This window comes from Gallus gallus, chromosome 14 (genome assembly GCF_016699485.2).
Source record: "Gallus gallus isolate bGalGal1 chromosome 14, bGalGal1.mat.broiler.GRCg7b, whole genome shotgun sequence".
Classification (NCBI taxonomy): domain Eukaryota; kingdom Metazoa; phylum Chordata; class Aves; order Galliformes; family Phasianidae; genus Gallus; species Gallus gallus.
Window position 1 is genome coordinate 7,313,402 of NC_052545.1, and position 22,223 is coordinate 7,335,624.

Consider the following 22,223-nt stretch of genomic DNA (forward strand, 5'->3'; position numbering starts at 1 on the left):
TTTTTGTCCAGTCACAATGGAAACAATGCCTGCTGCTCTTAAGCTCTGGTTGGGCAATTATTGCAGAAGTTATGCTCATGACTCTGAATTTTTCTAGGGCGTTATCATGTATTTTGTTACTGTAAATTTCCCCCTACTACATTGACGGCGGCACAAAATAATGAAGGACTGTTATTTTATATGCATAGAAATACGTATGTACTCATTATTTAGAAAACCCTTTTGCCATTCATAAAGAAGGGAAGAGAACAGATCTGTGGCTGCTACACCGGGACTCATTTGACATATATTGTAGGATTTGTGTCCGGCTACTCTTCAGATTCCAGGTTGGCTCAGCAGCAGAGGTGTTCATGCATCAATCTTGCAGCAGTAAAAAGTGGTATATGAGCCCAGAAAGGAGACTCAGAGTGAAATGTCTGTATTTGCATGCGATGATTAACAGGTGTGGCGGAGCCAACTGAAGTGCTGACAAATATGGTAATAATTTTTTTTTAATTGAAAATATGAGGATGAATTGTACTTTCGTGTAGATTGGATCCTCAGAAATGCTCTTTGTGAAGGCAGGCTGTGCTGAAGTGGGAAGGCTGTGGGGCACAAAGATGAAGAGGCTTTGCGGGACTCTAAGCAAACTCACTAAAATGGTGGGATAGGAACGTGCACAAAGGCCACAGTCTGTCTCCTGATGAAACTGACTCACTTCCCTAAATCCTAACAAATACTTAAGCAAAACCCCCCCAGTTATTGCAGCTACCCAGAATGGATTACTCACTGTTTGCAGTAGTGCTGCAGGGTGTGAGGGGGGGCAGGGTGCTGTCAGTGCTTTCTTCCCCTTCTGCCCCTGCTCTCACCCATATGCTCTTGGGGGACGCAGGGATGCCTGTGTGTGGCTGGAGCAGCCAAGAGAGCTCTGCCCATGCCAGGCTGGGAAGGCTGTTTGCTGCAGCAGTTCCTCTGCTGAGCCCCAGCTTCGTTCTCACTTTTTTTAATTAACGTATTTATGTTTTCCCAACGTAGCTGCACCCTCCTGTCTGCTCATTTCCATTGGAAGATGTTGTGTTCTTGAGTATCCTACATCAGCCCTCCCTTCAGGATTTCTCTGTTGAAATCAATCTCTCTGGGAAGGAGGAGCCCTGTTCTCCTGCCTTGGCAGAACCCAGGACTGGTGTTTAAACATCAGGGCTACCTACACCAGCCTGCCCACCCCTGTGCTATGGGAGGCACAGTATGTGTGTGACTCAAGTGTGATCTCAGCATTCCATCTCCCACTTCCTCCACTTCTGCAATCTAGAGCTATTGCTATAGGCTGCTGGGCTGTGGCTACATTTCAAATGACAAGTTTGAAGCTTAAGATTAAGATCTGCTGAGAGGGTGTGAGAGTTCTGACTTTTAGGACTTCCAGAATGCGTCTGGGCCTGAACCACACCTCCTGGGGGGCTGATCTGTGTTTGGGAGGGAGAGGAGCCTCAAACCTAAAGGTTGGGACCCTCCAACCACAGCCTTTTTAGCCAGCAGATTGCTCCTACCGGGACAGAGAACTGCCTCTTGCAGTTGTGTGTGTTTGCAGTCTTTCTCGGTTTGTTTTGTGAGACTGAAGTGCAAATGGGGGCTTGTGCTGACTTCCAGCCATCCATTACTAACTCACAGTTGTTCCACCTCCGTGTCATCCTTACCTGTTTGCATACGTAGAGTTACCAACCTGACTCATCGTTCTGAGTGGGTGAAATGAGGTTCCTGAGAAAAGCAGCCGTATTCACAGTTCTGGAGGAACTCGTTCTGATAAGCTGTTTTTCCTCTGCAGAGGATGTTATGTGGGCTTTTTTTCCTTCCTTCTAAACATCTTTTAGCACCTTAGAAATAAGCACCTGAACTGAGCAGTTGCATTCAAATTCCTCTCAGTCAAGAGTTTTGTCACTGGAAAACACAATAACCCCAAGAGGGGGGTGAGGGAAGTATGGGCTGTAGGGTTAAGCAGACCCATGGAACAAGTTAACACAGGGCAGGGGCATGTTGTGTCTTTTGTAAGAGCTTGTGGCATCATCCTGCTGTGGCACTGTGCTGTTCTAGCAGGGGGCGAGAACATCTAAGTGCTTATCCATCATAAGCTATAAACGTTACCGAAGAAAAACAAGTGCTGTTAGGTGTCACTTTCTGGCAGCAACGTGGCCAAAAGGTGAGAGGACCAAATAAGGGGTTTGTGACTTGCCCTACTCTGCTTTCTGACGTCACCTCTGGCTGTGAAATTGTATGACAGAACCCTATAGCGGATAGAGACTGAAGGATGGTTTGCTTTCTCCTAACCATGCCTTTTCTGTAGGAAACTCCCTAGCATGACACTTGCAGTTTGTGCTCTGACAGAGGTGCTTTCTTCCAGTGTTTGTAAATTCATGTGCAGATGCTTTTACATATAACAGGTGGGTTGGGCAACTCTCAGGGCACTGTGCCCATGCAATGCATGCACATGTGTACGTACGCACACAGATCACTTCCCCACCTCTGCAGACTGAGTACAAGCTCTGCCCCAGTCTCCCACAGGGTGATGTATTATGATCACATTATCTGCCACTTTATCTTTTTTTCCCTCTGCTATGACTGGGGCAGCCATCCCGTGCTGTCAGATTTTCATCATTTGCAGCCACAGCACACAGCCCTTAAGGCCCCATCCAAGGTGTGGTGGCAGGGTCAGGAGCAAAGCCCCGGCTCAGCACCACCTCTCCCCCAGAGCAATGGGGCCAATGTGCTGCTGGAGTTCTCAGCTGCAGTGCTGTTGTTCTCACTGGTTCCTCAAAGCTCTCTGTTCTTGGATGAGGATCCAATGGTGAGAGGAGATTTGTCTCTGTCTTTATCCAGCCAAAATCTTTCCTGTTTCTCCCCTGTGCTGTCCTACCTCTGTCCGGTCCCTTCTGTGGCTTTCTATGCACCCTTATTCCACCTCACCAGCAAGACTTTAAGATAAGAAAATTGGCTGCAGCTTTGTAATGAACAGTGCATGGAACTGATTGCTGCGGCACGTTTAGCTGCATGGTGATGAGATATTGGACTTCCCCCGGTCCATGGGGTGTGACGGGTCACCTAAGGAGCTCTTTGCCCAGTCCAGTGGTGAATCAGCTGCTCCCGTGGTCCTATCTGTGTTTGTCCTCTGCTGTGTTTGAGCAGTGCACTTGGAGCAGTGTGGTTGGAGGTAAGTGAGGCGGTGACTAACGTATCACTGGGACTTTCCTACTTGCTGCTGTTTCCCCAGCTCTTAGACGTAGGGGAATTTGACACAAGCAGAAGAGATTGGGGTTGGCTGCTTCTCCCCAGCTCAGCCACTACTGGTTTCACTTGCAGTAAACCACCCACACAGCAGCAAAAATTGTAGCAGGGTGAGGAAGCATTGGACAGCCTTCTGGGGGGGGTGGGGAGAATTTCCACACCTGGCTCAGAGTCTTGATCAGCCCCTCATTCTTGGTTTAGCGCTGTAGGCAGCTGCTGTGAAAGCCAGCCCTGCACTGGCTGTCATTTGCCCTGAAGTGAGCGCTCCTGGCACGGTGAGCGGCCCGCAGAGATGCCAGGGAGGTGGCTCTGGCAGGTTTAAGGTGTGCTGTATTCACTAACCAGTATGTGTACCTGGCAGGCTCTGGGCTCGAAGGTTACACACAGCAGTGCGCTGCTGGGGCTCTGCTCCCCAGCTGCCTGGCAGAGGGGCTCAGAGAGCACCAGGCTGCCCTACAGCAGCACAAGGGAATTAACAGAACTGTCAGGTGACTTGTTTCTGCCCCAGGGACAGGAACTGGGATCTGTAGTTCAGCATTACAGCCCCATTCTGAGCTGTGCTGGGCCTTTGCAACAGATGCTGTTGTTCTGAAGCAACAGCGTTCCTTCCCACTTCTGGTCAGACAGCCCCCCGCTGTTCTTATTACTTGTCTTGAAGCCTCCAGCTGTGTTCCCCAGAGAGAAGGGCACTTGCAGTCACCTGCTGTCCTTTTTGTTTCTGTTTTATATGCTATCTGCCTTTGCTTCAACTTGCCTCTCCTAGCACATCCCTTTCCAACTTCTGCAAATGCACAGTGACAGGATAAGCAATGCAGAAACTGGGCTGTTCAGAGTTACTCTTCACTGACCCCAGAACAGCAGTCAGGGGATGCGAGCAGCATCCTTGTTTGATCAACAACCATACCACAGCCAAAGCCACTATGGAACACGGAATCCCCCAGTCTCTACTCTTTGTAGGAACAACATTCAGACTCCTCTTCTTGCTGAGCAATGTAAAAAATCTGCCAGTGTTTACATGGATGCAGAGGTACTGATGTGGAGTTATTTTATCGTACCAGTCCCTGTGCTCCAGTGCAGCCAATAACTCCACGTTTCAGCCTTTTTAGCCTCAAGTGAAACGTGTGCTGCCTTCTGTCACCTTACAGCTGCATAGCAAGCCACAGCTTCAAGCAATAGGGATGCCTGCAGGATGGTTCCAGTAAGCCCTATAGCTTTTCTTACAGAAATGTAATTTGAATTTTTGGAAACATTGGTTACTCCAGAACAGTCTATTTCCATGAAGACCACGTTTATTTCCAATGTCGTTAATACATTCTAATGTATTGCTGCTCATAAACTGTCCATCCTGCATCCCCATCTTTCCTCCCCAATGCACAGTGTGCCACTGCCAGCTGCACCAGAACAGTGTGTTCCATGGGTTCTGGGGTGAGCTAGCAGTGCTCTTGGAGTCTGTGCACGGCCGTGCAGCCATCTGCAGCTCACTGCTTGCACACCGAGGCAGCACGCCGGGTGAGCCATTAGCTTTTGCTTTGAAAGTGCTTCCACACAAACAGGTTGAAAGCAGCTGGTGTGTTTGCAAACCTGTCTGAGATGGCAAAAGCTGTGCAAGGTACACTCGGTTGCTGCAAGCAGCCCAGGAAGTGGAAGGGCCCGCTGTAAAACCTTGTGGCCAGGCAGTGTGGCAGAGCGGGTGAGGTGAAGCTATTGCCACAAAAAGCCATATGCTAACAGCACTGCTCTGGTCTAGGTGCATCACTGGAAGCAGAGGGGATGCACTGATGGATGTTGGCTCTAAATGGGTGTGATAGACACTTCTGGAGGGAGAGACCTGAATATGGGCTTACAAAGGGGCCCGAGCACTATGAAGAGGGTGCTGTGGAGGCTCCATCAGAGGAATCACTATTCCTGCAGACTGAATGTCAAAGCAGCTGAGAGAGGGCTCTGGGCACGTTCTGTGTGGTTTAGATGAGGGTGATGGATCAGAGCAGAGCTGTAGGTTTCTGTTCCAGATGGTCAGGGTGAGTTGACAGGCGCAGTCATTCCTGTTTCTGCTTACCAGTGTATATCTGGTGATTTCCTAAGAGAAGAAGATACAAGGCTGTGAGTGCTCCCCTCCGTGTGAGCAAGACACACAGTCACAGCTCTGTGAAGGTAAGCCCTTTTCCTCTGGCAGGAGCCAAAGCAACATCTCCTGCTACAGCCTTCCTGCAGAACGGGGTCAGACTGAGATGCATGCTGGGGAGAACAGGAGGCTGAGCCCACAGCTGGCGGCTGTAAAGAGACAATCAGGAGAGGAAAGAGGGAGCGTGGAGGGCAGTGTTGTGGGGGTCTGTGTGGGTGGCACTCAGCATTCCCCACACTGAAAGCAATGCTCTCCCACCTCTGTGCAGCATCCTGTGTGAGCTCGCAGGCTCCGGCTGTGGGGCTCAGTTGTTTTTCTGCTGCTTTGCTGACTAACACCTCCGCTTTCTGCCAGGCTCATTCATATTTTAACCCATTTCCTGAGCTTTGAGGTGGTTTCTTCTATTGCTTTCCCCTCCAGTAGAACGCAGTCTCTCAGTTCTCAGCTGTTCTCCTGTCATTGTTGACTCATTCCTTATGGTAATACATGATTGTCTCCCTCTTAAATGTCACCAGAAGTGTTGTTAGAATCATTATGCCTGGTCTGTATCTTGGAGGCAACCAAGGCGAGGGGAGCCAGGAGACAGACCACCTCCCTGCCTGTGCTCTGATGGTTGCTGCTGCCTCCTGGTCCCAGAGGCCGTCTTGCAGACAGGTGGTAGCAGAGTAAAGCGGCACTGAGCTGTCAGATGTGGCCCATACAGTTCTATTTAGTTAGGCTTAACCACTTAACGACGTGACACCAGTGCCTCCCCACTGCAAGCCCCTCATTCTACCAGCCCCACTAAGCGACTTACATGACCTTTTAGATCTAAGCCCTGTGAGTTTGCTTTATCTGCTCTCCCACCCTTTTCTCACATAAAAGTGAGATAAAAGAGCAATACAGTAATAAATGGTGTGTGGGAGTCTGGACCTGCATTCAATGTCTCCTCTGTGCTCACCACATCCTTCTGTCAGTAATTCTGATACAGTGATGACGTCAACTGCCGCCTATTGCTGTGTATTCCAATACAGCACAGCTCCCGGTGCACACACTGGGTGCTACTCTCACTCAGTGCTCATGAGAGCCACCTGCTCTCCATCTCCCACATGCAGTGTCTGCGGTCCCAGTAACCATTTAGCCAGGCCAGTCCGGCCAAGGGAGAGTTGGAGGGCTGACATGGACAGCTGAAAGGACGGGGCAAGGTAATGTCCATGTTCCCATCAATTTTCCCTGCTGCCAGTTTGCTCCTGCTTGATATCTGTGACTTCACTGTAAATCTTTCCTGTTGCTGACGTGGTCCTTGTGCCCCATGTCATTCATGTTGCCTCACACTGGGCAGCCGGAGGAGCCTGATGCCTCCCTGTTGCTTTGGGCATTGCAATGAAGTAGCTGTGTATGTGGCTAATGGAGTTTTCAAGAAGAAAGCTTGCTTTTGCATCTAGCTGGTGGCCTGAGAGACTTCCACAGACCTTCCACTCTTTTTACTTGGTTGTAACCGGGATGTTTGTTTGTTTTCTCATGCTTGGAAATATCAAAATTATTGTTTTCTTATTTCACATAAGCTTAACTTTTAATTATGCTTTTTCTTACAAGAGCATACGGTTCCTGGACGTGTTTCAAATTATGAGCTTACATTGCACCCATCCTTGGCAGCTCACAGCACAGTACCCCCAGATATTTAGCAAAATAATCTTAAATGTCTGTGTACTGATCCCATCTCCTCTTCGGTGGTGTACTTTAAAACACTGCAGAGCCATGTGTAGGCGTTCATGTAGATGAATGGCTAATCACCCTTTATTAGGAACAGCCAGGTTGGATGGAGCCCTGGGCTGCCTGATCTAGTGGGTGACAACTCTGCCCATGGCAGGGGGTTGGAATTGGAATGTTCTGTGATTAACTTGATGCTGTGATTATTACGAAGGGGTGGAAGAGGTTTCTCTGATACAAAACAGGGAATAAGTTCCTGCCTCTGCTCATTGCCTACTGCCATTCTGCCCTCTGCTCGGAGGTGAACTATCACACAAGCAGGGAACTGTCCTTGTTCTGCTCCTGTGCTCTTATCCAGAAATCTTCCTTCTAAATTGCTTTGTTTTACAATAACCTTTCTCCAGTGTGTAATGACAGCCTCTGATGTTGTTATAAAACTACTTGGATTGGTTGCTTTGACTTTATCATGTTCGATCTTTCCTGTTCTCTGAGTAGAAAGGAAATAAGGAACAGTCCAGTAAGCAGCAAAGGCTTCCCTCTCATTGCTTTGTCTCTGTTGGCAGCATGAAGGAAAGCAGAATGACAGCAGTGCTGTGGCTGCAAGACACTCAGGGCACTGCTAGTTGAATTCTGAAACAAGCAGTGAGTCTGCAGAGCTCCTGGGAGTCCAACCCTTCCTGCCTTGGCTGAAGAAGAGGCAGCAAGCAGCCTGTTTCTGCTTGCAGGATGACCAAGGCTGTGGCATGTGGCAAAGCAGGGACATTGAGGTCGGGCTTGTGCAGCAGGGCAGAGCTCTGAGGGATCACTGCAGCCCCTGAGCCAGCACTGGGCTGCACTCAGGGAGAGGACACGAAGGCCTGAGGTGGCACAGCCTTGTCCTGGGCCTAGTGATATCTAGGCTTCAGTGGCCCACTCGTTTGGTACAGCTCTCCTATTAAATGTGCTGCAAGGAACAGAGCTTGTGATAAGACATGGCAAGCAGATGCTGCAATGTGAGGAGGCTTCCCATCTGCAGGGGACTGTTCCCATGGGGCAGTTAGGTGAGTGTGCTGTGCATGGTGTGATGAGGGGCGCTTTTCTCAGAAAAGGACGAGTTCAGAGAAGAACTGGGGACGGATAAATGAGAGCACAGGTGTTGTTCAGTAGTGGGCTGTGCCTTAGTAATCAGGGACCGGTGGTAATGACAGCAGTTACAGAGAAAATGTGAACTGGGGAAAGAGCTTCTGTCCTGCTGCTCACAGCAGGCAAGGGAGATGAGCAGGGGGCCTGGGCTCCTTGCTGAGCTGGAGCAGCTGCTTTTCTGCATCTGCAAGGGAGAGAAGGCAGCAGCAGCACAACTGCTCCCGCTGCAGAGCTGAGGTGCTGCACCCAGCTCCAAAGTGAGCCCTGCTGATCTCATCTGGACACTGCAGTGCTTTGAGAGCGAGTCTCAGAGCTCACGTGGGTTTGCAGGGGCTTTTTGGTGGCTGCTAAATTTATTTTGCTTTCATTATTTGAGTAAACTTGGAAATTTTTAAACATCGTGAATATTCCCCAAGTGGGAGAGGCGTTGCTGGTGTTCTCTCTGATGGGCACCTGGGGGTTCGCTTCATGCACATCATTTTCACAGGTGCTTTGTTGCAAACCAGGGCCGGGTTTTGCAGGGCTCTGGCAGTTGTTGCAGCCAGCAGAGGGGCTCCTGCGGGGTCAGTCACTGAAGGTGTTGCAGTCATTTGTATTTGGTGTTGGTTCCTCATTTTGTTACACACATCTCGCTGTCCCCTTCTCTGAAGACCTTCCTTTCCTGTAGGTTCTTTTCACCAAAGTGTATCAGGACGGTCTTCTCCTGAAGAGTGCTATACTTTATTTCTGTGATAGATTGGAGACTGTTCTTTGTTTTACTCAATCTGCCTCTGTGGAGTCCCTTAGCTGGATGTCCCATGCTTATTGAACTATGCGGAGTCCCAGTCAGCGAGTTCTCACAGGTCCTACCCATACAGACCCACATTGACATTCAGACTCTTATTGGACTAATCCACCGTAGAGAGGTTTAAGCCACAACAATGTCGCTTCTAGTTGCAAGACATTTCTAAGTGCAGGAAGTTGAAGGAAAAAATGGGTCAGCACTTTGCCAAATGTCTTCCTGTTGCATGGATAGACTGAGGCTGCAGTCACTTTTCTGCTTGCTCTGAGCACATGCTGCAGGCAGAGAGTAGAAATGTCTCTCATCTGTTCAATGGCTGCAGGTCCCCCACCCGCAACCCTTAACTCATGGGAGAGATGTATGGAGGAGAGATGGGACGCCTCACCTAAATTAAGCACTTCACTTTTAGACATGTAAATGAAGGCTAGATTAATTCCAGTTTAACCTCCAACATACATGAGCAGATGGCTTAGATGAACCCTTCACTGTGTGGCTTTTTTGCTTTTTTTCAGGACATCCAGTCAGAACCAAAATGAGGAACAAACTATGGCTCCAGAGTATTTCCTTCTTCCTTTTATTCCAGTACTGTAAGTTCACAAACATATTCCTGGCTGTACACAAGGCTTGCCTTCCTGGTCGTTGACGCAGGCTCTGCAGGGCTGTACACGGCACAGGAGTGCCACAGGGCAATAAGCACAAGACAGGTGGTAGTGGAGAGGGTTCCGTGGGATGAGGAATTACAGGAGAGTCACCATAGGGGAGCTGAAGAACAGGCAGGAGAGGGAGCAGACCTGGGCAAAGCTCAGCCAAACTGTGTAGAGCAGCATCAGTGGGGATGGGGTGCTGCAGAGGCAGTGCCTGCCTTGCACTGAAATGGCTCCTGGTGACATGGGGGTAGGATTCCTCCCCCAGACTTTTGCCATCAGGAAGGTTCTGGTGGCCGCTAGCTGGATAGCCTGTACAGCCCAGTTGGCAGCCAACCAGGACATTGGAGTGATCTCTCCCAGTCTGAACCCCTTTACTCAGGGCTGCACTGTGCAAATGACCACCACCACTCTCCTGCTGGTTCTTAACTGCTGCTGCTGGGCAGGAAAAGGCAGCAACAAGAACGTCTGCACAGAACAGGTGTGACTTTAGCACTTCATGTGCTGCTTCTAGGCAGAGCCTTGAACGTGCTCCAAACTCTAATCAGTGAAAAAGGTGAATTCAGAGCTGTATCTTCTGCTGTAGTGTGATATCAGTGTTGTGGATTTTGAGTAACGTGAGGAATTATCTGTACAACTTCTTTTTGGACCAGACTGGACCTTACTGTTAGAAGTAAAATCCTTTGATCTTTGTTTCTGAATCTGCCAGGGATGGAGTTCATCCTACAATCAAATGGGTTAATCTAACATTTAATTACTCCCTTACCAGTATAAATTTGATCTCTTCTTCATTTCGTTACCAAATTCTTGTGCAGAGATAAGTGTGCAGACTGCCAAGGAACAGCAGACTTCTGACCAATGTCTTAGCACAGAAGAATGCTAATTAGCAGTGCTTGTTAGTTTATAAATACTTGCTGCCCTTTCCGAAAGAAACCAGGGGTAGCAGCTCTCTTTTTCTAGAAGAGCAAAGTGAGTCTAAGGAAGAAAATGTATCTTGTTTGGGACCAAAGCAAGAAATGCGTGCCCTGGGAGTGCGGGGCAGCCTGCTGAGGGCACAGAATGAAAAGTCAAGATTGAAAAGAAATGAAATGAAATGAAATTAATGAAAATTTCAGAGCAGAATTCTGAAGTCAGAGTGAGAGGAAAAGGTCAAAATGAAACAAATAACAGCCACATAGTTTGAATAATGCAATGCGTGATAAAGCACACGGACGCATTTGGAGACAGAGGCTGTTGCAAGAATCCTCACACTTCTTTTTCTGTCACCTTCCTGCTTCGCTGGAGGTCTGGTATGGGGATCTGAGTGCTGAGATAGGCTGTGTCGTGCTCAGAGTGGTAGGGTGTTGTACAGCACATCTCAGAAGCTGAGGAGTAAAAAGAGCTTCTGCGGAACAGTTAAAAGCATAAATGCTGTGTTATGGCCACTTTTAAGTATGCTAATTTTCCTAATGACCACAGCATAACTTCTCATGTTCTCGTCAGAAGTCTGTTTCAGTTTAGGGGACCAATAAATTCTGGCAATCACTTGAGCATCAGAACTACTTATGGAAATCATAGTGGGAAAATCATAGTGGGAAAGTTGCAGTATCTTTCTGCCAAAATTCAATCTATTCCAAGTCTATTCCACATCTCTGGAGCTGGACATGAAAATCATTGATGCTGCAGATATCAAAATGTAGAAAACTGTAAACTGAGAGAATGGTAAAGAAAGAATTACTAAATTACCGATTTTTAATGTGCCAAGAGCCACCAATCTTAGGCTGTGATCGTGTGAGAGAGGACAGAGAGACATCTGAAAATTCAGCCCCAGTTTGGGCACATTTTGGTATTTCTGTACATCATCTGCTGCCACAGCTTTCTAGTAGGTTTTTCTTTGTCACTGATGGCTACCAGGGGGAGCCTCCCTTTGGAGGTGGAACATTCCTGTGCTCCAGGACTGGGGGCTTTCTGGGCCTGGTGCGGAGCAGTCTGTTCCCTTTGGATGCAGTGGGAGTCCCAGGGGCTGTGTGTGTTGATGCCAAGTTCTGTTTGCTGCAGTATGGAAACTGGTATTGTGTTTTCTCTTTCCAAACCTGCAGCCACGTGTCACGAAAACCTCACTTGCTTTGTGGACTATGTGCAGACCCTGTCGTGCCTCCTGAGGAATGACCTGGGTGCCAGCCCGTACAATATCACTGCTACGTGGTACGTCTGAATAGAACACAGTTCTTACTGCAGTCTGTTTTGGTGCAGTGACAGATCAGTCCAAGTAGATTACGTGATAGATGTGGACCACTTTCTTTGATGTTTTTTTTTTTGATGGTTTTAGGGTTGATGAGGACGATCCAGAGAACACTGTGGCAGCCTGCAGTCTCCTGGAGTTGTCCAGGAATGCCAACCACACGGAGTACGTGTGCACTGTGGACATGACTGAGCTGCTGGCAGACATCAGAGTCCAGGTGGATGCGACAGAGATAGCTGACAGGCAGCACGTGATTTCCATAGGCTTTTATATGAAAGATAACAGTAAGTACAAAAATGATGGGCTTGATATATGTTGCTTAAGCTTGTCTCGATTTGCCAGGCCAGTCTGGGCAAGGAGTGAGCAAGACAGCCAAGGGTGGGGAGCTGTGCTCAGTGTGCACTCCTCTGAGCGGGACACTGTGATCTTATTGTTGCTATTGTAAACTGCAGAACACCTCATGCCTGTGGCTGAGCTGAGAGTAGCCCAACTGTGCAAGTGACTATGACTAAAGGAGATCTCCTGTGTGATGAACAGAATGAGGAACTCTAATTTCCTCATCTCCCAGGAGCTAGCTGCCCTTGTGCTATTTTCTCTGGTTCCTGAGGTGATGAGGAATTGCGGAGATGGGCAGCAAAGTCAGGGACAGAAGGCATTCAGAGAGCCAGATGTCACAGTGCTGCCAGGGCAGCGTGGTTGTGCTGTGCAGGGGTGCATCCCTCCAAGGCACTTTTGGCTCCCTCCATGTTCTGCCTTCCTCCTGCTGTGCTGGGCCATCTGCTGCATCTGCAGTGGTGTTGTGAAGAGTAACACTGTTCTGTCTTCACCTACAGTCAGACCACAGCCTCCGTTCAATCTGACTGCTGTGTTCACAGAAGGTTACAACATTTCTTGGGAAACCATCCATCAGAACCCTCTTTTCTACTTATTGAATGGGGAACTGGAGTATCAGCTGCGTTATAAGAGAAGGGCTGACACCTGGGAGGTAAGTGAGATGTTGGTTTACCGTCAAGTACCAGCAAAGAGGGGACCAGCCCAAGCAGGCCAGGAGCACTGGTGTGGAAGAAGGGCTCTTGAGGTTTTGAAAAAGTTTCTTTTTCTTGTCCGGACTAAGAACAAGCAAGACTATAAAAAGAATTGAGAAGCAGAAGCTGTTAGAAAAGTACAAGGTTCTGTGGGGAAGGGAGGTAGATCATTTGCTTCTCCTGCTGTTCTGCTTTGAAGAATCCCCCAGGGCCTCATGAAGCCGCTGAGCAGGCAGAGCATCGCCCGCAGAAACAACGTGACAGCAGAGGGGATTCCTTTGCAGGGCTCTCAGCGAGGGTAAGGTGGGAGCAGTCTCTCCTGTGCTGACTACTTCGTGTGTCATTATTTACAGACTCAGAAGATCAAATCTGTCCCCGAAGACAAACGGACAGTGGTGATCCTGCCGCAGGAATTCCAGGGGAACACTGAGTATGAATTCCAAGTGAGAGCCAGACCCCGAGGAGGCACTGGCTACTTCGGATTTTGGAGTGAATGGAGCTCCCGGCTGACACTGAAAACCAGCCCTGCTGGTACATACTGTTAGCTCTCCCTGTCCTTCCAGTTTGTCCAATGTCAGAGAATGCCACCGGAAATCTACTGAGATCTAATTAATTAGAACAATTGCTAGATAGTCTAGTATAGGTGGGCATTTGGCTTGTTTATGGGTCCACGAACTCTTGGCAGGAGATTTGGGCCCAGGAGCAGGAAGCTGTCCTGCCCCAAGCACGTCAGCTGCCAGCTGCCCTGTGACACAGTTGCATCAGAGATACACATCTCCTTTCATTGCTGAATCCCCTCTGACTGACTCCACTCGTACCTGACCTCGTGTACAGAGGCTGGTCCACACGTAACAGCCTCAGAGTCTCTAAGAGAAAGTCTGGGGTAAAATCTCAGGGTCTTCTTTCTGCTGCTTATTAACCAGGGTCGAAGTGCAAGGTGAGTCTGAATGACCTTGTCTCTTTCTCCAGCCGTGACACAGAGAGCAGGCATGGGATGGATGCTATTCTTTGTTGTTGCCATGGTGATCACTGCCTCAATCACAGCCTTTCTGGCCAAGCAACAGAGGTAAGAGCCTATAGGGAAGCTGGACTTAAAAGCCCTTGTTTGTTCTGCTAAAAATGGGGTGTTCACATGCAGCCTTCTTTGCATCTTGTGCTCTCAGGCACAGATACAGCTGTGGCCTTGTGAGGGCCAGAAAAGTATGGTCTCCAGCTGGTGTACTGGCAAGAGTGCCTTGCTTTTCTGTCGGCTCTGATGCCTCTCAGCAGGCTGGGTGGAAGAGAACACTGTGCACAGGGACTGAGCAGAGGCCTCCAGGCTCCTGGACTCTTTTCCTGGTCCTGTCCATGCTCTGGAGATGCCCAGATGGCAGCAGGCGCAGCTTGCTTGCCCCTTTTCAAGCTGGTGCAAGTCACTCAGTGCAAGCCTGGGGCCTCTCCCCTCTTGCAGAGGGGCAGTGTGCTTAACCACAAAACCTTTATTCTTTTCTTTTCCAGCTTGTGGAAGAAGATCGCTTGCATCCCAGACCCATCTGCCTTTTTCAAACCACTTTACCTGATGTATAATGGAGATTTCAAGGTATAAATGAACTACATAAGTGAGTGGAGCATATCATAGAATCATAGAATGGCCTGAGTTGAAAAGGACTACAATGATCATTTAGTTTCAACCCCCCTGCTATGTGCAGGGTCGCCAACCACCAGACCAGGCTGCCCAGAGCCTCATCCAGCCTGACAAAAGTAAATTAAAAGGCCCCACATTATTTCCTGGGCAAGGGATTCTCATTAGGACAGTAAGTGGAAGAATGTCTCGAGGGAATGCTGCATGGGTACAGACAAGGATCAGAGCCCTCCTGTGTGTTTTCTGTGCTGTGATAGTCTTTATGCCTGTGCTGCTCATCTCTTGTAGATGCTGTCTTAATGGGTGAGCTGAGATCCTATTTGAACTGTGAAGTTTCTAGTTGTGAAGGGAATGGACAAAGCAATACTAGGACATGATGCAATCTCATGCTGCCATCAAGGACATGGACTGTAGGCTTTGCTGTAGGGCATATCTCCCAGTACAGCCTCTGCAGTAACACAGGCTCAACATTTATTTTTGTAGTTCTCTCTGGAGAGTTACTTGTGCAGACAGCATATAGACATATGGCTAGAGCTCTGGGGGCAAATAGCTGCTGTGTCACAGCACTGTATGTGCAGTTGCCTCCCCCATAAGGAAGTATCTTTGTGAAGTGAGCAGCTTCACCTAGCCCTCACTGATTACCTTCTACTTTAACATCAGCCAGACTTGCTCACCTGACAGTGTTTTGCAAAACCTGCAGGGTTTGCAGGGGTTTTCAAAATCCAAAAGCGATAGAACATTGAGTATCCATAGACTTTGCATTAAGCTGAAGAGCAACACCCAATGCCATCATAAAACTGTGGGAGTGCTGGCACTGAACTGCAGAGATCACTGCCTCATTCCAAACGAGTTCCTTTTGCTCCTGCTGGTTGGTTGGTAGCACTGATCATAGACACTTCAGTGTCTGCTTTTTGTTTCTACTTTTCTTAGACACTGCGAGAGGGTTGCCAGCTGGGCCCTAACGATCATCATCCTTTCCTACTGCTGTGTGCATGATGTATGCAGTTGGGTTAAATGGCAAATTTTGCACAGGCACCACTTAAGCTGAAGACCACGGAGATTGTTTCTCCTCCTTCCTGCCTTCCCCTTTCAGCCCTATCACAGCCTCCTATACTTGCATGCAAGGGGCACTCGCATCTCCTTCTGATGCACATACAGTGGTTGTTCCCAGGAAAGGAGCCAGGACTATGTGAGCCCGGTGTGGGAATTCCTCAAAGTCGAGGGATAGTGCTCATAGTGGAAGTGAAACCATCCTGTCATGGCCAGAGCCACGCTCTTGTCAGAGAATCTTGTGGCTTCACCCTGCTGGATGGGAGTGATTCTACTGCGTGCCTAATCTGCTTGTTCAGTGCTGCTGGGAAGGGATGAGCGTCAGTTACAGTGTTGCTAAAGATCATTTCTGAGCAAGTTAATAAATTTGCAGAATAAAGCAGCACACGAGATTCAGAAGCAGACAGTGTCAAGAGGATGTGGTGACTTCGCTAATATGTGAAGAGTCATCATTATCAGCAAGCAGAAAAACAATCAATCTAAGGCTTTTTCAACTGCATCCTGCCTGCATCAAAGCAAGTATTTAGGAAACGTCTGTAAATAATGCCAATAGCAGTGCCTGCACAGAGCAGCCCTGGGTTGCACAGGAAGCAGTGAAAATATTAGAGAACTGCTAAGACAGAAAAGGAGAAGGGAAAGCAGGGGAATGTTGTTTACTCTTTTAGTGTAGTGGGTTCTTATGTTCATACTGGGTGGGAACATGCAAACGCGTGTCGAGAGCACATAGGAAATATTCTGCCTGCTCAGTTCTGAGGAGGGATTTTCCTTCTGTTCCCTCAAAGAGCCTGTTGGGTGCGCAGCTTTAATGTTAAGATCTTTGCAGCTTAGGTTAAGAACAAATAGAAATAGATTCGGTGCTTCCTGCAGTAGTGAAGTTTCTACGCTTGGTGTCAGTGTGTCACAAGCTGATCTCTTTCCAAACGCAAGGGCTGCTCCGAAAGTGATGCCTCCTGTTTAATATGTTGACCCATGACAACAGAGATGGCTGTTGGTGGGATGGCAGCAGAGGTTGAACCTTCCCACCGTTGTTTTGTAGCTGAGAATTTGCTCTATCAAATAGTGTTATTGTGCTCTTTGTGTCTGTTGTAGTTTCCATGGAAACATTAGGAGTTGTTACTTTTGGAGCAACCTACATACTTTACTTAAGTTTAGCTTTGCTGAGTGATATTTGGCAGCAGGAGCTGATAAGATTCAGACAGTTTGCTGTGGCAAAACACATCTCATGCAGCACCCCATATCAGAAGCCTTCAAGCCTCCATGAAGCTCCGCACTGTTACCTGTTCCATACCCCGCACTGAGTGCTGCGTGACTCAGCTCAGCCATCAGACAAGTGTCAGACAGGGAGCAGACCCAAGGCTTGAATTTCAGTGCTTTTCCCGACTTCTGGACTACGTGGCCTCTCTGATAGGACTTACTGGTATTCACAGTGGCACATACCAGAAGTTTGCTGTGATCTGAATGTCCGACTCAGGGACTTCTTTGAAGAGAACAGAAATTTTACTTTGTTCTTAGCTCAGAGTAACCCAAAGGTGCCTTTACTCCCAGACAAAACGGAATGCAAGGGGATCATCATGTAGACACAATACATGGTGCAAGGCAGAATGTAATGCTAGTGGTGGTGTGGAAGGACAAGATCCGATGTGAGACACCTCCCAGTCATCCCAGGGCTATCTGCACCAAGCAATAGCTACAGCTCTTTGAGGCCTGCAGCCCCTGCCCTGTCCATCTTTCTTGTCACTGTGAGAGAAAGGACTAGTTTTGGGCATGGCCACGCACAAAAGGTCAGGTCAAGCCTTGACATGAGCAGCTAAGATGAGGGAAGTGACAGAGCAGGGCTATGTGTGTGCTGGCTGCAGGTGCTGCACGTAAAGAAACTGACTTTGCTTCCAGAGGCAGACATGGTGGCTTAGGGGGGGGGATACCTCTGGCTGATGAACTGGGAATGCTGCTATGGGCAGTGGCAGCTTGTCTGGTTGGTTTAGGTTGGTTTTTGTTTGTTTGTTTCAGCATGAAGAAAACTGTAAAGCTATGCAAACCTCTCAGAGCTGTTTGATTTTGTTTATGTGAGCTAGTTCTCCTGTACTGCCTGTTCCGTGTAATAACTGCATCTCATACCCTGCCATGTTAGGGGAGTCAGTGATATTACAGTTTGATGTTGCCTCTGAAAGCATAAAATCTTCAGTCATTTCTGTAGAAACTCACACCTGGCAATAGTAACCTCTCTCTCTCTCTATGTTTTCATGCAGAAGTGGGTTGGTACATCCCATATGAAAATGACCATTGATTTATTTGAGTGGGAAATTGTCCCTTCAGAAGTCCTAGAAGTTTTCAGCATGCGTCCTTCCAACTGCACCTCACAGGAGGAGATAAGGGAGTTGAAAAATGATCTGCCTTGCAAGCCCTGTGTGTCCTGCCTGACCACTCCAGTCCAAGACAGCCTCCTGTCAAGTGTGAACAGCAGCAGTGTGACTCCGGACCGCTCCTACGGACATTTGTCCATTGACACTGTGACAGTGGCTGATGAATTTACACCTTGTAACTGCCAGTGCAACTGTAACCGCATGTACAAGGAACAAAAACATAACGGTGATGAGGATAGCGCTGAAGAAAGCGGTTACCCCAAGGTTAACATTGATGATGAAGACAGAAGGCCATCCAGTGCCTTGCATCTGTCTGACCTGAGCTCACAGGACAAAATTCTGGCCTCGGGCTCTATGTCCACAGATCACCTGAGGACTACAGGTGCCCCAGGCCACCAGAAAGTTGAAGGGGCTTTGGAAGGAGGGATGGGGAGCATCCTAGAAGCCCTTTGCTTGCATCCTAATCAGTGGGATTTGGAAAATCCAGCATCTCTACCTTCCCCTGATGGTGAAAGTGTGTCCTACAGCGAAGGATCCTGTGACTTTTTCCCTCGCGGTGCAAGGCCTGGTGGCAGTTACCCCATGATCTGCCTAGATTTGGACACTATTGACAGCGGCTTTGTGGACTCAGACTGTGGGAGTCCAGTTGACTTTGAATTTGAGCAAAATAGTCAGACCAACGCTGAGTCCGTTCCTCTTGAGCAGGAGGGGGAGGACTTTCCGCGGAGCTATGTCAAGCAGTGGATCTCCTGCCATGCTGACAGCCCTGCCAGCGGGACTCAGACAGACTGAGGACTTGATTTTGTTCTGCAGAGTCTAAGGCCTTTCCCATACTGTGCCAGAGGCAGAGTGGCAGCCAAATTCAGAAGAAAAAGCAAAGTTTACTTGGTGTAATCTGTACTGCATACAATGGGGAACGGTTAGGTCCATAGAAATATAGGTCTATTTCTACTGCCACTCATTCTTCATTTTGCATTGAACCTGACATGATTAATTGTTTTAATAGTTTTTTCAGCATTCCTGGTCAAACCCTTATGTAATGACCTACAAACTTGAATTTTTTACAAGAAAAGCAACTGTACCTTTAAAATTGCTCCCTGGCTTACACAGATGTGCAAATTTTTTTTTTGAAAGTAAGCTTATAAATAGTACAGAACTTTAAAAGGATTTTCCTTGGCATTCTCTCATGACTCAAGTTGGATGTACATGGAATCTTAGAAGCATATCTAATGGCAAGCATGTTTGTTACATTAAAGTTCCCTTGCCCTATCCTAACAACAGGTGCTGTTACTTTTCCAACCACTCTCCTCTTTAAACGCAGCCATAAAGTTTGCATTAAGTATGAATTATATCCATCCCTGTCCATGGGGTATCATCAAAACCAATTCTCATCACCAGAGAATGACGTATCCAAGAGACAAATCATACCTCAGGTTTTAGATGGGGTTTGCCTTTGCAGGTAGAGTCTATAAATTAAAAATCTTCAAGACGTAATTCCAGAGGAACTCCTGCTTGGGCTTCCTACTGGTCCTGCACCTCTCCACGCGTTTTCCAAGCACATTAAATATAGCACTGAGTTGCTGTTAGAGTTATGCAGAAGTTTCAGGAATGTTGTCCCACCTGGATGTGCTGCAGCTCTATCTCCTGTCTGGGACCCGGTCTGCTGCAGCTCACAGGTCAGCAGGACAGAGCTGCACCAATCTCTGCTAGCTCATAGAGCCTACAATGAAAGTGGTGTTTACGCTGCATCTGTGATTGTTTCCCCCACACCTCTGCCTGTTTTGTTTAGGATAACTGTCTTAAGAAGTTATTGTGATACTGATATTGAATGTGAACACCTTACATCTTAGTGGACTGGGTGGTCCTGTGGGTCTTTCCCAACCTTGGTGATTCTATGATTAGGTAGGCACAGTGCTGCTAACCCAAGGAGTGCTTGGCTGCTCATCTTGCAGTGAGAGAACCCATGTCATTCACAAGGTACGTTTCCAGTGCAGCAACAATCTGTTCCTGTGATACCAATAAACACTATTCCCTCTTCCCAAGCTTTTACTCCAGACTTTTGGCAACCCCACAGCTCCCTGTGCTGGTTTCACCCTGATGGGTAGCTGAGCTCCACATTGCTCTCTCACTCACTCTCATCAAAGGAATAGGAGCAGAAAACAGGATGAAAAATGGCTCAAGGGCTGAGATAAGGACAGAGAAATCTCTCTCCAACTGCTGTCACAGACAGCAGACTCCCTTAACAAAAGGGAGCACTGCAATAAAGAGAAGCTGTTTCTTTCACAGGTGGGTGCTGTGGGAGATTTTTCTATGCATCCACAGCCCTCATTTGATTGCTTACAGCAGCTGTGCTGCCAGCCGTACTCATATTGAGCCCACAGGGATTAGCTTGCTTTGCTTGTACTGTTCTACTGCCTCAAGATATCTCCTAGCTCTGGCCTTCCTGGGTACAAGGTGAAGATATCAGTGGGTTCGGTTCCTTCTCTCCTTGCTTCTGTTTTTTCAGTCTTCTGTGGCTGTGCAGCAAATACCCCTCATGCCCGCAGCGAGGCAGCAGAGGAGCGAGTCAGCTCCGCTTCCTTGGTGAGGTTCCTCTGCCTCGCAGAGTCCTGCAAGCTCTGCTTGCACCGTCCGTGCAAATGTGTACTGGACAGCAGTATCACTGATGGTCTGTCTATAACTGTCTCCTACAACTTCATCATACAGCTGTTTGCTCTTCTAAAAAGACCTCGTGGTAACTGGCCAAGGCTGCTGGGGAGAGGAGGGGGATCTCACCCATCTTTCTGGGCACTTTAACACCTCAGTACTACACATTCTATGCTTCTGATAGCATAATTGACCCCCAAACTGCTGGAGGAGACGTTTCTATCATTGCTACGAAGTCTGTAGCCACACATCTGGTACAAGGTGGTGTTTTGCTGCTCCACTGAACCAAAGCTGCCTCTGGTCACTCAAGGAGGCAGAAAGGAGCTTACATGGCACAAGGGTATGAAAGAAGAGGAATAGTCCCCATAGAAGCAAGCTGTAAGAGTTAAGCTGTCGGCCCAAGAGTTGTTGACACAGCACTGTGGATATGGAGATATTTGAGGCATTGTTGGGTTGGTAGGGATTTTTTGTTTGCTTTTGTGAGGCTTCTAGCAACAAACTTTACAAATGTCCCTGACCTAACAATGTTTAATTTGAAAAAGACATTTTTCCCAAGGAATGCTTGGGCCACACTGGGTATGTTGCAAGCCCATGGGTCTTTTATTTTCTGGGAGGCTTCCTCCGCTCTCAGGCAGTCTGTAAAGGTTTGATTCCACCCTCGGTGGTATTCAAAATGATCAGGGATGTGAAAGTGCACTTAAGATATTGCTGGCTTGCACACTTTGCCTGATGGACCTGAACAGAGCCCTCTCACTGTGGATGAGCAGAGGAAGGCGGTCTTGAGCCATGGAACGATTGGGGTACAGAAATGATACCAGACTATTGCACTGACCAGCTATTCCAATACATGCTGAACTCTTGTACTGACTTTTCAGCCTGCTCTGAAGGCAAACAGTCAAAGCTGTGGTTAACAGACAGCTGGAGCATCCTTACCTTGCTGAAAGATGCAGGGTTACAATGTGTCTCTACCGGAGACAAAATGTTTTCTGTAGTAGCAGGCAATCTATGCCTGTCCGGACAGCTCTGAGACTGCAGATGCTATCTGCTCTGAAGACTGCTTGCATTTTAAGGCTTTTCTGTTTCTGCTCACATTTCGGATTGTTGTGATGATAAGAAGTGTAAAATACGTTTGGATGGGTACCCATGGGGCTGGCAGAAGTTCTACTTTGGCACCAGACTCACGTGCGTGACCAGCTTGGTAGATCTTGACTGTAACACTGCAGTGTTTCAGCGAGCATTAGAAATATCTGTTCCCTGTGTTTTCAGGGATATAGATGGAAGCACTGCAATTCTCATTAGTCTCTGCTGCCTCCAGTATTGCCCCTCTGAGCTCAGTGCAGGGAAAGGCTGGGGAAGAAGCAGAGGACAGGGCAGCTCAGGAGTGCTGCGGGTGTTTGGCTGCTTGTGATGCTGGGCAATACTGATAGCGCTGCTGCACAGAGCCCAATGGATGCGGTCTCGTCTCATATTCAGACAGGGCAAGGAACTGGATTTAGGTCACCTACAGAGAGCTCTCTTGTTGGTATTTTTTATAGAAGCGTTCCAAGAAGATACTTTCATATTCAGCAAATTATTTGGCCTTTTAAATGTTAACCTCTTAGCAGAAATTCCTCAGATTATCCATCACTAATGAGTAATTGCAGATGCAGCTACTTCTACTCAATCTGATAATCTGAGCAGTCTTTCATTG

The 22,223-nt window shown here is 48.0% G+C and overlaps 1 protein-coding gene across 4 annotated transcripts; it reads left to right on the forward strand.

The window, feature by feature from the left end:
- The first annotated feature begins 3,003 nt into the window (after positions 1 to 3,003).
- IL21R (interleukin 21 receptor) lies at positions 3,004 to 19,165 on the forward strand. 4 transcript variants are annotated; one of them, XM_046900642.1, is made up of 9 exons: positions 3,004 to 3,178; positions 9,479 to 9,553; positions 11,689 to 11,794; positions 11,919 to 12,115; positions 12,665 to 12,816; positions 13,210 to 13,387; positions 13,826 to 13,922; positions 14,354 to 14,435; positions 17,774 to 19,165. In XM_046900642.1, exons 1-9 carry the CDS (start codon positions 3,019 to 3,021, stop codon positions 18,677 to 18,679), a joined length of 1,953 nt encoding a protein of 650 aa, XP_046756598.1. In that variant the 5' UTR covers positions 3,004 to 3,018; the 3' UTR covers positions 18,680 to 19,165. The 4 variants fall into 4 exon arrangements, with proteins under 4 accessions (XP_046756598.1, XP_025010868.1, NP_001025811.2 ...); XM_025155100.3 differs by lacking the exon at positions 3,004 to 3,178 and adding an exon at positions 5,234 to 5,403; NM_001030640.2 differs by lacking the exon at positions 3,004 to 3,178 and adding an exon at positions 6,398 to 6,558.
- The last annotated feature ends 3,058 nt before the right edge of the window (positions 19,166 to 22,223 follow it).

What these genes read in the sequence shown, in the direction of transcription:
- IL21R (XM_046900642.1), top strand. Translation starts at nt 3,019, where the DNA reads ATGGTGATGAGATATTGGACTTCCCCCGGTCCATGGGGTGTGACGGGT. An exon ending in CTTTTATATGAAAGATAACA is followed by an intron (nt 12,116 to 12,664) that starts GTAAGTACAAAA and finishes CTTCACCTACAG; the next exon opens with TCAGACCACAGCCTCCGTTC. An exon ending in TTTCTGGCCAAGCAACAGAG is followed by an intron (nt 13,923 to 14,353) that starts GTAAGAGCCTAT and finishes TTTCTTTTCCAG; the next exon opens with CTTGTGGAAGAAGATCGCTT.